Source organism: Aricia agestis, chromosome Z (assembly GCF_905147365.1).
Source record: "Aricia agestis chromosome Z, ilAriAges1.1, whole genome shotgun sequence".
Lineage (NCBI taxonomy): Eukaryota > Metazoa > Arthropoda > Insecta > Lepidoptera > Lycaenidae > Aricia > Aricia agestis.
Window position 1 is genome coordinate 4,457,861 of NC_056428.1, and position 14,192 is coordinate 4,472,052.

General features: G+C 32.8%; 2 protein-coding genes and 1 long non-coding RNA gene across 5 annotated transcripts; 1 reads left to right on the forward strand and 2 right to left on the reverse strand.

Moving 5' to 3' along the window:
- Nucleotides 1-1,292: 1,292 nt before the first annotated feature.
- Nucleotides 1,293-2,415, forward strand: LOC121738703. Its single transcript, XR_006037324.1, has 2 exons — nucleotides 1,293-1,982; nucleotides 2,210-2,415. It is a non-coding gene; the product is annotated as an uncharacterized LOC121738703 (long non-coding RNA).
- Nucleotides 2,416-5,179: 2,764 nt separating this feature from the next.
- LOC121738697 lies at nucleotides 5,180-6,428 on the reverse strand. 3 transcript variants are annotated; one of them, XM_042130915.1, is made up of 2 exons: nucleotides 5,419-6,428; nucleotides 5,180-5,327 (listed from the first exon to the last, which is right to left on the reverse strand). In XM_042130915.1, the coding sequence occupies exons 1-2, from the start codon at nucleotides 6,398-6,400 to the stop codon at nucleotides 5,254-5,256; spliced, it is 1,056 nt and encodes a 351-aa protein (XP_041986849.1). In that variant the 5' UTR covers nucleotides 6,401-6,428; the 3' UTR covers nucleotides 5,180-5,253. The 3 variants fall into 3 exon arrangements, with proteins under 3 accessions (XP_041986849.1, XP_041986850.1, XP_041986851.1); XM_042130916.1 differs by having other exon boundaries at nucleotides 5,495-6,416; XM_042130917.1 differs by having other exon boundaries at nucleotides 5,710-6,414.
- Nucleotides 6,429-7,873: 1,445 nt separating this feature from the next.
- LOC121738698 lies at nucleotides 7,874-9,655 on the reverse strand. The gene has a single exon (XM_042130918.1). The coding sequence runs from the start codon at nucleotides 9,574-9,576 to the stop codon at nucleotides 8,524-8,526; it is 1,053 nt and encodes a 350-aa protein (XP_041986852.1). The 5' UTR covers nucleotides 9,577-9,655; the 3' UTR covers nucleotides 7,874-8,523.
- Between the last annotated feature and the right edge of the window lie 4,537 nt (nucleotides 9,656-14,192).

Here is a 14,192-nt window from a genome sequence, read left to right on the forward strand (position 1 = left end):
TAAATAATTGAAAAATGGTTTTGCATAATACTTATCTGATTTTTTTATACCTATGTCGTAACGGATATCCGGATCCAAAATAAGGGAATCAAAGGAAGATTGAAACAAAGGATACACCGGTAATCTAAGTGTAGGGGCGTCAAGGAATGAGTATCGCACATAACTATTTACTAAGCAAGGGCGAGACTTGTGTAGCCAAAAATTATCCTTGTTTACTAAATCTAACAGTTTTTTCAGTTTCGGAATAAGAGGATGGTTTGAAAATTGCAAACAGCGAATGAAAAACTTGTCAGCCAGATATTGTCGCCTGAGGTAGAGCGGTGGTTCACCACATTCTACCTGTAATGCATTTATTGGGGAGGAAGCCATGGCTCCACAAATGATTCTCATAGCTTTTGCTTGAATCTTATCTAACTGTTTGAAACCAGCTACATTACAGGGTTCAAGAAGGAATGTTCCATAATCTAACACACTTCTAATCAATGCGTTATACAGTAATTTTAAGTTAAACGGATGAGAACCCCACCACACTCCTGATAGGCACCTTATTATGTTTAAAGTGCGTTCACACTTAGACGCAACATACTCATTATGAGCATTACCATTGAGTTTTGAGTCTAAAATTACCCCTAAAAACTTTGCCTCCTTGTCGACTGGAATTTGCATTCCATTATATTTTACCACCACAGGCGGAGGTAAGCGCATACGGGTAAATAGAACAGCGGTACTTTTATTAACTGAAAGATCTAATCCATTTGCATCTAACCATATTTTTAGTCTTGCTAAACAGCGCGATAATCGAATAGAGGCTCTTTCAATGGATTGGTCTATGATATAAATTGCTAAATCATCGGCGTATTGCAAAAGATATAATTCATCATCTACATACTCTATATCTGTTTCCAAATCTGAAGTCTCGCCAATAACTGCTTCCTCTAAATCTGATGTATAAATATTGTACAAAGGTGGACTTATTACTGCGCCTTGGGGAAGCCCTTTATCTACAACCCGCAATTCTGTTGACGTTTCATTTTGCAAAGGCAGAGCAATAAATCTTTCAAGTAATATGTTTATGATAAAATTACTTAATGTTATGGGAACACCTAATAAATGTAGCTTTCGTCGGAGTATATCTATTCTTACGTTATCATATGCTGCATTTACATCTAAAAAAACAGCTAAAACAGATTTGTTTTCTGTAAAAGCGATACGAATATCTGTGGTAAGAAGTGCGATATTATCTATAGTACCTTTTCCTTTGCGGAATCCATATTGACTTTTCGATATGAGGTTATATTTTTCAACATACCATTCTAAGCGATTCTTTACAAGATGTTCTGAAATTTTTAGTAACACTGACGATAGAACTATGGGACGATAGGAGGAAGCAGAAGAGGGAGATTTACCGGGTTTTAAAATGGGAATAACCTTCTGGGTTTTCCATGAATCTGGGATATTGCCTGTCAACAACATACAATTAACTAAATCCAAATAATAACATAAAACTTCGTCGGAAGCGTGTTTAAAAAAGGAATATGGAATTCCGTCCATGCCAGGAGCCGAATCATTTAAGTTTGAGACAACACCTTTTAGCTCTTGAAGTGAAAAGAGCGCATTAAGGTCTTTAAGGTTAACTTCGCCTAAAGGTGATGGACGGAGAAGTGACACAGAGGGAGGTGCTAATCTCTTTAAAAAATCATTGGCTAGAGAGTCTGGCATAGGGTGAAAAGGGGGCTTGTATGCAGACCTATACCTTCTAATATTGTTCCAAACTATGGAAGCATGTGTATCTGGGCTAATAGATTCGCAAAACTTTTTCCAGCTTGCGGACTTCTTTTTCTTAAATAATTTTTTCGCGTCGTTAACAGATTTACAATATATAGTGTAGTTTTCATATGTAGAATTATTGTTATAATTTCTTTCAGCCTGTTTTCTTTTATTTATAGCGGCTGAACAGTCAATGTCCCACCAAGGAGGTGATGGTATGTATTGCTTAGATGTCTTCTTAATAGGAAGAGTTTCATCTGCAGATTTGATTAAAGCAGATGCTAAAGCAGCAGCACAAACAGACTCATTTCCTGGTGATATACTAGGAAGAAGAGACAGTTTATTTTCTAGTGCATGATGAAACTTTTTCCATTCTGCATTTTTTAAATTATATTTTAATGATGAAGAATTAGTAGGATGATTCTGATTTTTATTTTTACAGGGGAGAGAAATGAGAATGGGAAAGTGATCACTACCGTGACTATATGATAAAACTGACCAATGTAAAAGAGATGATAGATTTGAAGTACAAATAGATAAATCGGGAGCACTATAACCCTCATTGGGTGCAGTATGCCTCGTTGGAAACCCTGTATTGAGAATGCATAACTTGTGGAAATCTAATAAATCTAATATTTCGAAACCCCATTGATTATTATTACTGCTACCCCAAGACAAATGTTGAGCATTAAAATCACCAAGAATTATAAAAGGTTTTGGTAAATTGCTTATTAAATTTCTAATTTCTAAAAATATAGAATAGGATGGATGAGGAATATACAATGACACAAAACAGATGTTATTTACAGATGCAGCAATTATAGAGACATTGGGATTATGTAATGGAAGTGAAATATGTACATATGAATGATGATGGTTGATGAGTAAAGCGGTACCGCCAAACCCATCGGATCTGTCCTCTCTTATACAGGTATAGCCAGGAATCTTAAAAAGAGAATCTGGCTTGAGCCATGTTTCTTGAAGAGCAAAGACAATTGGTTTATATTTGTTTATTAAATGAGTAATTTCACTTTTTTTGCTCGCTGCACTGCGACAGTTCCATTGGATCAGATAATCCATAATGGGAGATGGTTTTAGGCTTGGTACTATTAATAGAGGCTACGTTGGACGGTGTGACTGATGTAGATATAATATTTGATTGAGTTAAGTAACTTAATATAGCTGATATCAATTCCGGTACTGAAATATTATTGTCGCTGTTTGCTATTAATGCTGAACCATTTGAACCCATTGGTGGATTATAGTCTTTAATTAAATTAAAATGGGCTGTTTTATCATATCCACTTATTGTCTTAGGTGGTGTCCTAGGTTGTCTAAACACAGTTTTCTTGTATGATTCTGTGGTTGTTTTATTTACAGAGATATTTCTGGGTAAATTTTGTTTTTGTTGGTTTATGAAAGCTGGTGGAGAACTAGGAGAAGATAAAACAGTTGAATACAGTTTTGAGATAGGAGGGTGGAGTTTTGAAGCTTCAGCATATGATAAATTTTTGTGAGCCATAGATTCTTTAATTGATTTTTGTCTGTGAAACTCAGGGCAATTCTTACTAGTAGCTATATGAGAAGCTTGGCATAAACAACAAAACACAGAATCCTCATCTACTGAACATTTGTCACCCGAGTGACTCTGACCACAACGAAAACATCTGGGAGTCGATCTGCACTGTGACTTAACATGCCCATACCTACAGCAATTGTAACACTGTATGGTAGGGTAAATGTATAAGTCAACAGGCAAAGAGTTATAGCATATAAAAATTCTTTTAGGTAATGTTTGGCCATCAAATGTAAAAACTACTGACTTAGTATTAACAAACTGTGCAGTATTATTTACAACGCTTTTTTTCTTTAAACGTCTTAATTTTAAAATTTCCCCACAACCATAAGGCAGAGTAACGTTAGCCAGAATGTCATCCTCAGTCCAATCTGCTGGTATACCTCGAACCAAGCCTACTCGACAAACTTGGAAAGAAGGAAGGAAAACCTTGTAATTATTCTGCTTTAAATTTTCATTATTAATAAAATTATTGGCATCAGAAAACACTGAGAAGGATAATGATAATCTATTTCTGCCAATCCTTTTAAGGCTGCCGTTCTCCACATTTTTTATTTTATTATTTTTAAGAAAACGACCAAATTCTACAGGATGTAAGGAGCAATTTCCGTTAGAAGTTGAAATCTCCTTTTGAATATGTACTATGTAGGGTGTAGAGTCAGTGTCTGTGTACAATAAACGACTAACACGGAGATTAGTCAAGCCCTGATGTTTCTCTATAATACCAACTCCTTGTGTTTCTTGAATATTATTTAAGCTTTCTTTGTTTTCTGTATCACTTAAACACAGGCAGTTGATATCTGGTTTAGTTTTATTAGGATTTTTCTTAATTTTCTTATTACATTTTCTGCAAATTCGTCTGGATGTTGCAGGGCGTTTGCGGTTTGAAGATGAATTATTATTAATCGAAGAGTCAGTGTCCATAGAAGAATCATTAATTTCTGTTGTCTGAACAGTTATAAATTGGCCAGCAGGGGGGCACTCCGGCCCCCCCGGGTCCACATCCATATTTACAAAATACTATATACAAGAGACTTACCAAAATGCGCAAAAAACAATAAAAACTAAAAGAAACTAAATAAATATAAAAAGAAAACTAACTAACTAAGATATTTACAATGAATAATTCGAAAAATTAAATTTTCCCAGAAAAAACACGACCGCCCTTTTTGGAGATTCCCGCGCTTTTTTCGAGATGAGTTATGACTTAAGACATTTTTTTTTTTTTTTTTTTTTTTTTTTAATTTATTGGGAGCTGGAAACGAGTCCTTTGCTCCAAAAAAAATACAATAATAATACAAAATACAACAGATTAAAATTAAAAAAAAAGGAATGTCTTTCTTCTATGTTGGTTCTCACCACAGGCTCTCACCAATGTTCACACTAAGCACTATTTACAAAAAAAAAAAAACAAAACACTACGGTACCTATTTACAATTATTTTTAAACTTTTTCCATCGTTGAGCATATATAACGGTATAAACATTTGAAGAAATTGTAATTAGACAGTAAATCTTCTGGGCGGCGGGGTACACTTATATCTTCATCTTTACAAATTTTATCTATTTCAGAGCAGAGTAAAATTCTGTCCAGACCTAGTGCTTTGCAATCAAAGATTATATGTTTGAGGTCAGCATCATTTTCTAAGCATTTGGGGCATTTTGCATCATCTAAAATTCTTAATTTATGGAGGTGGGAGGGGACCAAGCAATGTCCAAATCTCATCCTTGTTATTACTGATGTGAATTTTCTTGATTCAAACTGTACAGTGTAATACCATGGGACTGAAAAATCTTTCTTTATGTCACTGTACCATTTACCCTTATTACCCTTTACTATATTCCAGATTCTTTTCCATAGCTCAAACATTTCATCTTTGACAGTCAAAAAGAGGTCTGTAAATGGCACTTTTATGATGTCCTTATGATCCTCATCTGGTGGTCCTCTAGAGGCTGTATCCGCCCTCTCATTTCCAGCAATTCCTCTGTGGGAGGGAACCCATAGAAATTCAATATTAATGTTATTACTGACTAATTCATGTAGAATGTTTTTGATCTTAAAAATTAAATAATTACTTTTGAAACTTAAATTACTATTATCTAGAGCTACTAACACACTTTTACTATCTGATATTACAAGAAAATTATTTACATATGACAAAGTTTTTATATATTGTAATGCCATATAAACAGCATAACATTCGGCTGTGTAGATAGAACACATATTACTGATTATAAAACATTTGGTAACATCCAGAAATTCATCATAATAAGCCGATTTAACCTCATCTATAGTTTTCGACCCATCTGTATAGATTTTGTAAAAGTCTGTTTTCTTTTCTATAAAACTGAGAAAGTCGGTCTTACCATAGATGTCTCCAGTTGTTACCAAATATTTTTTCTCTAGAGAACCTTCAAAGTTGTCATAAATTGGCCATAGATCACTAGAATAAATGTCATTTGTCATATTTAAAACCAACTGTAACAAAGTCGGCATCTGTGGCAAAATCCTTGTAGAAATAATTTGTGATGTTATTACAGAAGAATCTAATAAACTAGTTATTTCCTCAGATACTTTAAGTTTTCTTACAGGAAGTGAGGACTTAATTGCAATCATCTTAACAAAGTATTTCTTAGCTAACATGAGTCGTCTCAAGAATAAAGGAGGAATATAAGTTTCAACTTCCATTGAGTTTATAGGGGTGGATTTCATCGCACCAGTTATAATGCGCAGTGCTTGATTTTGAATGATATCTAACTTTTTTAGAAGACTAGCGCTAGCATTAATATATGCTAAGCAACTATAGTCAAAGTGGCTCCTAACTAAACTTTTATACAACATTGAGAGAATTTTTGGATCAGCACCCCAAAAAACTCCTGCTAAACATCTCAATATATTGAGTCGCTTGTAAGCTTTATTACATATATAATCTATATGTACATTAAATTTAAGTTTGTTATCTAAAACTATACCTAGAAATTTATGTTCATTTACTAGTGAGATGATTTCATTATTACATTTAACTTGAACATTACATTGACTTTTACCAAAAGTCATAACTGAGCTTTTTGAAGAATTAATATTTAGTTTTAGTTTGTTATTATAATAATTTAACAGTTGCTTAAGAGCTAAATTAATATTACAATTGGCCGAGCGTAGTAGACGATTAATACAATAGATAACTATATCATCAGCATATTGTAGAACATTAACACCTAATACTTTTACATATTTACAAATTTGTGATGTATATAAATTATACAGGATTGGAGACAATATCGCTCCTTGCATTAAGCCTTTATGTGCAAATTTTGGACCATGTAGTATATCATTAAATTTCACATAGACAAGACGGTGATTTAAGAATCTATATATCCAATTTAAAAACCTACCAGGAATCCCCAATTCACTTAAAACCTTAATAAGTACAGACAAATTTACATTATCATATGCACCTTGCACATCTAAAAATACACAAATTGCATTTGAATGAGCCATTATAGAATTCTTAATATCATTTATAAATGAAACAAAGCCATCAACTGTACTTTTTCCTTTACGGAAACCTAACTGAAAATCTGGTAATATTGAATTAGTTTCTGTAAAATAGTCTAACCTAACTTTTATCATATTTTCAAAAACTTTTCCAATGCATGAAGTGAGTGATATTGGACGGTAAGAATTATGATCATGGATTGGCTTATCTTTTTTCAGAATGGGCAAAACACACTGAGTTTTCCACTCGTCGGGAATAACTTGTTTGGACCATAGGTGATTGTAGATATTAAGAAGAACTGCTTGTGCATTTTTGTGTAAGTTTTTAATCATTAAATATGGAAAATTATCCAGTCCAGGAGTAGAATCTCTTCTTGACATTAAGGAACTATAAAATTCATCCCAGCTAAAATCTTTCATAAAGAAGTTGAAATATTCACTATCATTATTACTTTTAAATATATCTTCTAATGAACTTTCACATTCTTCATCATTTGTAAATTTGTCTAAAAATTCTGGTACAAAACTATCACATTTACTATGTATGCTAGAACCTACACGCTTATATTTTTTGATAAAATTCCAAATATTCGTGACTGGGGTGTATCTATTAAATGTAGAGCATAAATTTTGCCAACTTTTTCTCTTTTCCTCTTTTATAATCCTTTTTTTGAGTGCATCTAATCTCTTATAATTTATATAATTTTCCATACTTAAATTACTTCTATATTTTTCCAAAGCTTCTCTACAATCCTTTACAGCCCTATCACAAATATCATTCCACCACGGAGCAGGTACCTTTTTTTTAAATTTTTTAGATGAATTAGTTATTATAATTTTTGGAACACATTCATCTCTTAAAGTGTTTAGTAGATCACAGAAATGATTATAACTTTCTAAAGGATTTTGTAAATTATATTCAAAATCTTGAAATAGATCTTTTGACATATTAAAGAACTTATCCCAGTTAGCTTTTTTGAATAAATACTTATTTACATTTTTATTTATGTCATATTGCATAGGAGAAGTATTAAGTTTTGTAAAAGTTGGAAAGTGATAACTTCCCAACGGATCGTCACCGACATGCCATTCACAATAGGGAGCCAACTCTGGACTCACTAGTGTAACATCAATTGCAGAAGTGTTATTGTTTGGTCTGCCTACTGTAGTAGCACAACCTGTATTTAAAATACATAAATTATATTCATCTATAACTTCATACAAGTCTCGTCCTCTTGTATTATTTATTGTACAACCAAAAGCTATGTGATGGGCGTTACAATCACCCGATATGATAATAGGTTTAGGAAGATTATTAATTATTCTTTTTAATTTTGTTTTATTAATTTTGTTTCTAGGTGGACTGTAAATGCAAAGGATTGTAATGGAACCTATACCTGTTTCTATGGTTATGGCAATAGTCTGTATATCTTGATAATTTGGAGTCGGATGCTGCACATACTTTATAGAATTCCTAATAATTATTGCCACTCCTCCGTGTTCATTTGTAGCATTTTTATAAATGAAATTATACCCAGGGAAATGAACCCGAGGACTTGAAGTTTTAAGCCATGTTTCATTTAATAAAGCTATATCTATTTCTTTATCTATTAAGAGTGATTGAAGTAAAGGTTTTTTATTATTTAAACTCTGGATGTTATGCTGTACAATATTAATACTATCCATTACTTATTAAAGTTTTTAATGAATGTTTCTTTAATATGTGTTGTAGTCTTAATCTCATTAGAATTTCCTATACTTACAATAGTGCTTATTATGGCTTCTAAAATTTTTTGATTATTAATAATGTCCTGGGCTGATATCTTTTCTGGAACAATTTTAACATTTTGAGGATTAGCTTTTGTAAGAGGTGGGAAAGATGTTAAATTATTTGTTATGTCTGCATAAGTAGAATTATTAACTCTCAAAGATATGTTTTTCTTAATTTTAGAAGCCTTAATTGGGCACTCCTTAGAAATAGCTAGGTGATTACCTCCACAGTTTTTACATTTTAAAACTTCTGATGTGCATTCTTTATAAGAATGATTCTCTGCACATTTAGAACATGCTTGTTCATTAAAACAATATTTTGCAGAGTGATTGAAAAGTAAGCATTTAAAACATTGTAAAACTGGAGGTATATAATTATGAACCTTATATCTCCATCCATCTAAGAAAATGCATTGTGGTAATACAGTGCCAGAAAAAGTAACAGTAATAGTATTTAACGGAACAAATGTATTATTTTCTTTTTTCATAAATCTACGTATACCAATTATGTCAATATCGCTACTTATTTTTTCAAACAAATCCCTATTACTAATTTCCTTAGGAATGTACCTAACTACCCCAACCCTTTCCACAGAGGCTGCTGGGATATATGCTCTTAGATTGTTTTCTTGAATAAATGATGCATTGAGGAAATCATTAGCTAATGCCGCTTGTTTGAAAGTTATTTTTATTTTGCGGGCGCTTATTCTAGCTCTTTCATAAACTCCTTTTGCGTTTTTGAAAATTTTCGAAAGGCTAAGGGGGTTCATGTTTCCTATTTTTGTATCCTTATTACAATGTTCGACAAATACAATAAAATCTCCGTTGTAATTATTGTCAGGATATTTTCTTGAATATGAAGGTTTAAGAAAGGGTTTGTACTTATCGCCTGAGTTTTCAATTATTTTCCTTTTCTTCGATGACGAAGATTTATAGTTAGGATCATCTCCGTCGCTCTCGTCCTGCATATTATCTACTTTTAACTTACTTTTAATGTATAAAAACTATAAATATAATTTTTTGCAAATTGTTATTCAAAAAAGGCGCCTTCCTCTTCCCGCCAAAAAGAGCAAGTCCGACTTAAGACATTGACGGGCAGTGTTGCCATATCTTAAACCTCGAAATCTGAATCGCTATGTCTGAAAATCTGTATTAAATCTGTATACGACGAAAAAGCTAAAATCTGTATTTAATTATACTATTAATAAAGTAGTAGACAAGTGAAAAACATATTTATTGTTGATACATCTACTTTCATTCATTTTATTAATCATATTTTTACTAACATTTAGTTTGAAACATGGCTCGTTTTTAAATAATTGTTTGATCAAGACTAATCCTTCCGATAATCGAATCCGTCTGTACCTAAATAGTTGCGAGTTTTCGTTTTTTATAAAATTAATTGAAGAAAATATTCTTTCTACTGTTTCACTAGAGTGGGGTAGGCCGTAGGCATAATAAGGCTAAAACTATCTCTTTAGGACCAAAACGTATTAAAGTATGAGCCATTTACTTATATTATTTGATTTATTCTCACATGAAAATTTGAATTTAAAAAATCTGTATAAACCTTAAGTGAAATCTGTCATCTGTATCAGGATTCAGGAGCCAAAAATCTGTACCAATACAGATAAATCTGTATATATGGCAACACTGTTGACGGGAGGCGAGCGCCGCGCCGGCCGCCGCGCTGCTGAGGTAGAACTGTCAAACACATGTCAAAAATGACGTTTTTGTATGTCTTTCATTGATATAAAAACAATTAGGTAGGTAGGTACCGTAAACTACCAGTCATTGGACAGTTTAGGATTTTTTTTACAGAAATAACTGTAAAACATTAAATACTTCACATGAAATAGGAATAGATATTATATTTGTGTTCATAAATTATCTAGCTAAAGATACGCAAACATAAAAATGCGATGGTTTTTCAGTTTATATTGTTTTTTTTGTAAAAAATGAATGGTAGGTAAATTACAGTACAATACATATTTTGACCAAGTTTGAAAATTTGGTCAAAATATGTATTGTAGTAGGAAACATTACATATACTTAATTATTGTTGTATTCACATATATTTTTATTATTTATTGCAAAATAAGGTATTTCAATTAAATATTTAACAAGAACTGACTTCAAAAAATTAAAATTCTTACCAATATTACATAGTACTGTTGTAACATATCCATACTAATATAATAACTTTATAAGTATGAAAGTCTGTTCATCTGTCTGTCTGTCAATTACTTCTTCACGCTCAAACCACTGAGCGAATTTTGCATAAATTTGGTATGGAGACACTTTGAGCCCCGGGAAAGGAAAAATAGTACTTTTTGTCCCGGGAAAATGTACGGTATCCACTCGATAAACGGACTTTGACGCAATGGAGTTACAGTCATCATCTATTAATATTATATATGTAAAAGGATGTCCGTCTGTTTCTTTATCTGTATATTACATTGTTCAGGTAAAACGTAACTCAAATATTTAGAGATTTCAGATTGTCCTCATCGAGCCAATCGGCATGCTCAGACAATATTTAAATATGGAGCACAATGCAGAGCAGCTCATTTGCCTGTCGCTGTGGCCGTACTCTACTTTTAGGAGGGAGTTGGTCTTGTCATTCCATGCACGTAACGATTGTGCGCTAACAATAATATTTTCTTATAGGATGTGAAATAGATCCCACAGGTTTGAGGTTGCACATGTTCTTGAGTTTGGATTATAATGATGAGTATTATTGTAAGTATGGCATTTTTTTAATTTGAATCATTATACAATATAAAGTCGAGAGATTTCAAACTAAAGGCTTTCCATTTGCCTACTTCAGCGACAAAAATAATTGGAACGTACTTCACAATCCAGGGATTTCCTAATAAAACATAAACGAAAAGGGTAACTGATTTTGAAAATTCTAATTCCTCTATAAAAACGAAAAAAAAAATTAACGCGTTACTTAAATATCAGCCCTTGTGCAACGCACCATAGCATTTTACAAGGCCCCCAAATTGCGTTACGTTCCCTTATTCATTCCATACAACTAACGGCAACAAGTAGGTTCTTGAAGTACCTATTCAGAAGACAGCTTCAAATTAACTTTCGTAATTAAATAATACTCTCATCTTTCGAATATATATCAAGTAGATCAGTATTATTTCATCTAATAACGTTCAATAACTGTTTTTCAGCACTTTTACAATACCAGTAGTAGGACAGGCCAAAACACCTATAAAATATGAGATAAAAGGTTATTAAGAATGTACAAAAAATACTTAATAGATTGTTATTTATATAACAAGACGTTTATAATAACTTACACAATGTGTTTGATAAATAAAATTATTAAAAACTTTAGCATGTTTCTTAATTTTCTCTTTTCATTTGCAAAACAAATAGTCTAAGCGATAAGTTGAGAATGGCGAAATGTAGAGATAAGGGTCCTAAAATTACGTGCGATAGCTCATTAGATTCGGGAAGACGTCTAGAAAAATGTATCGGAAGCGTGTATTAGCACACAAAAAATTGCAAAAGTTATAAACAAATTAGGTTGCAAATGGTTGCAAAAAAAAAAGGTATTACGATTTTTGTTAAAAACTCCTAAACTATTAACATTTAAAAAAATTTAAGTAAAGATTCTTTTAGAGGAGGAAATTTCCATAAAAAAAACTCCCGACTCCCGGAATTCTATCTCTATTATTTATAATTTTAATTTAACGCTGAAAGTAGGCCCCCGCGCGGCATTTTTAGGTAGCGAGCGCGGCTTCAAATAGGGTTGTTGAGGAAGTGATTATGAGGAAGAGGAGGAAGAGGAATTGTCACGAGCATATTTAGAGGATGCGGATGAGGAAGAGGATATTTTTTTGAGGAAGAGGATGCGGATGAGGAAGCGGAAGAGGAAGTACGTCCATATAGTACAGCGTTTCCCAATGTGGGTGATTACGCCCCCTTGTGGGCGCTGAAGATCTAAATGGGGGTAGTGTGGGACTCAGAAAAAATGGCGGCGTTTTGTAGAGGCTGTGGGGGCTAATATTAACGACAAATTAAGGGGCAAAAGCCCCTTAATTTAAATTAGGAAAAGAAAGTAGGTGAAACAATGGGGGCACTAAAACATATTTTGTTCTCAAAGTGGGCAGTGGACAAAAAAGTCTGGGAACCCCTGATATAGCACTAAACTTCGGTATCATTTCGGTTTTCGATAGAAATCAAATTATTAGATTATTCGCACTGCGTATATAGATGCGTGGTGCGTACACGCGTAAACAAAACAACGCTTGCTATATTATGTCAATAAAATTAAAACAAACAAGCAAGGAACAGCGCGGGTGGCGAGAGAGACAAGGAACAAGGAACAGCAGCGCCCGTTCGGTCCGGTATCGCGCTCTGGCGTGTGCGTTGCCATGATTGGATACGCGACGCGCATGCGCAGTGAAATTCCTCATAAATTCCTCCTAAATTTTGAGGAAGCGATAGCGGAAGAGGATTTTTGTATTTTTATATATGAGGATGCGGTAACGGTTGAGGAACCCAAATTATTGCGGAACTTCCTCATTATGAGGAAGAGGAAGAGGAATCCTCAGCAACCCTAGCTTCAAAACCGAACACGTCACACTTATTTTTTTTTAAGGTAAGTATTAAAATTTAATATTAATTTAAAAATTTAAAAAACTTATAGTGTATTCCGAACACTTCAAAGAATTCGCTCCCCTTGGAAATTTAACTTAAAGTTAATTTTTCAACAAATTAGACAAATGTATAACTAACGAATTTTTTTCGTACTTCCGTCCTCATTGTACATAAAAAAAAAATGTTTAAATAATGTTTGTAAAAAATATTATTAAAATTTTAAAATTATTTGGGCAGTTCCATGTAAAAGTCTACCACAAACTAAGAAAATAAATACCTGATTTTGGTTTTAAATATACTTAATTATAGTCACAACATTATGGTACTATTAAGATTTTATAGAAGCAACAATTTCTAAGCATTACTTTTCTAGCAAAGCTGCCATTTATGAGATGATGTCGTGAGCTCGGCTGAGTGTGGTTTTGTGTGATGAAGTTCTGACTTAGTTTTTACGTTATCTATTTTAAATTCTTGTCATGTTTTGTTACACACTGATTGTTCACACAGTTAAATACCGATATAGCTTTTGAGATTCGGGAAAATTCATTTTAAAAAGATATAATAGGCTTGTAAGATCACAGTGTCGAGTTGTAGTGTCGGTCACATAAAAAACATTACTTTTGTCTTTAACTACAGTAAAATTACTTTTACATTAATAAAATTAGAAACTTTCCTACGTGACGCCGTTACTCAAATGATACTGGCATTAATAATTTGTCATCTTTCTTTATAACACCTAAACTCTAAAAAATATTTTTGTAGTGTCGGTCACATTATAGAGTTGATCACGCCCAAAAGTAGCGTTTTGGTTGTTAGTTTTGATGATAGATGGCGAAAATAGCTATAGAAAGCAGAGAGAGAGAAGCAGAAAGCTAAATTATTATTTTAAGAACCTGCCAGACCACCTCAAAGTCAAATATAATCCAAAATTTAGCGATGTCTGGAAATGGAAAGCAATTGT

What these genes read in the sequence shown, in the direction of transcription:
- LOC121738697 (XM_042130915.1), bottom strand. Translation starts at nt 6,400, where the DNA reads ATGACTTTTGGTAAAAGTCAATGTAATGTTCAAGTTAAATGTAATAAT. An exon ending in TAGTAATTTAAGTTTCAAAA is followed by an intron (nt 5,328 to 5,418) that starts GTAATTATTTAA and finishes TCCCTCCCACAG; the next exon opens with AGGAATTGCTGGAAATGAGA.
- LOC121738698 (XM_042130918.1), bottom strand. Translation starts at nt 9,576, where the DNA reads ATGCAGGACGAGAGCGACGGAGATGATCCTAACTATAAATCTTCGTCA.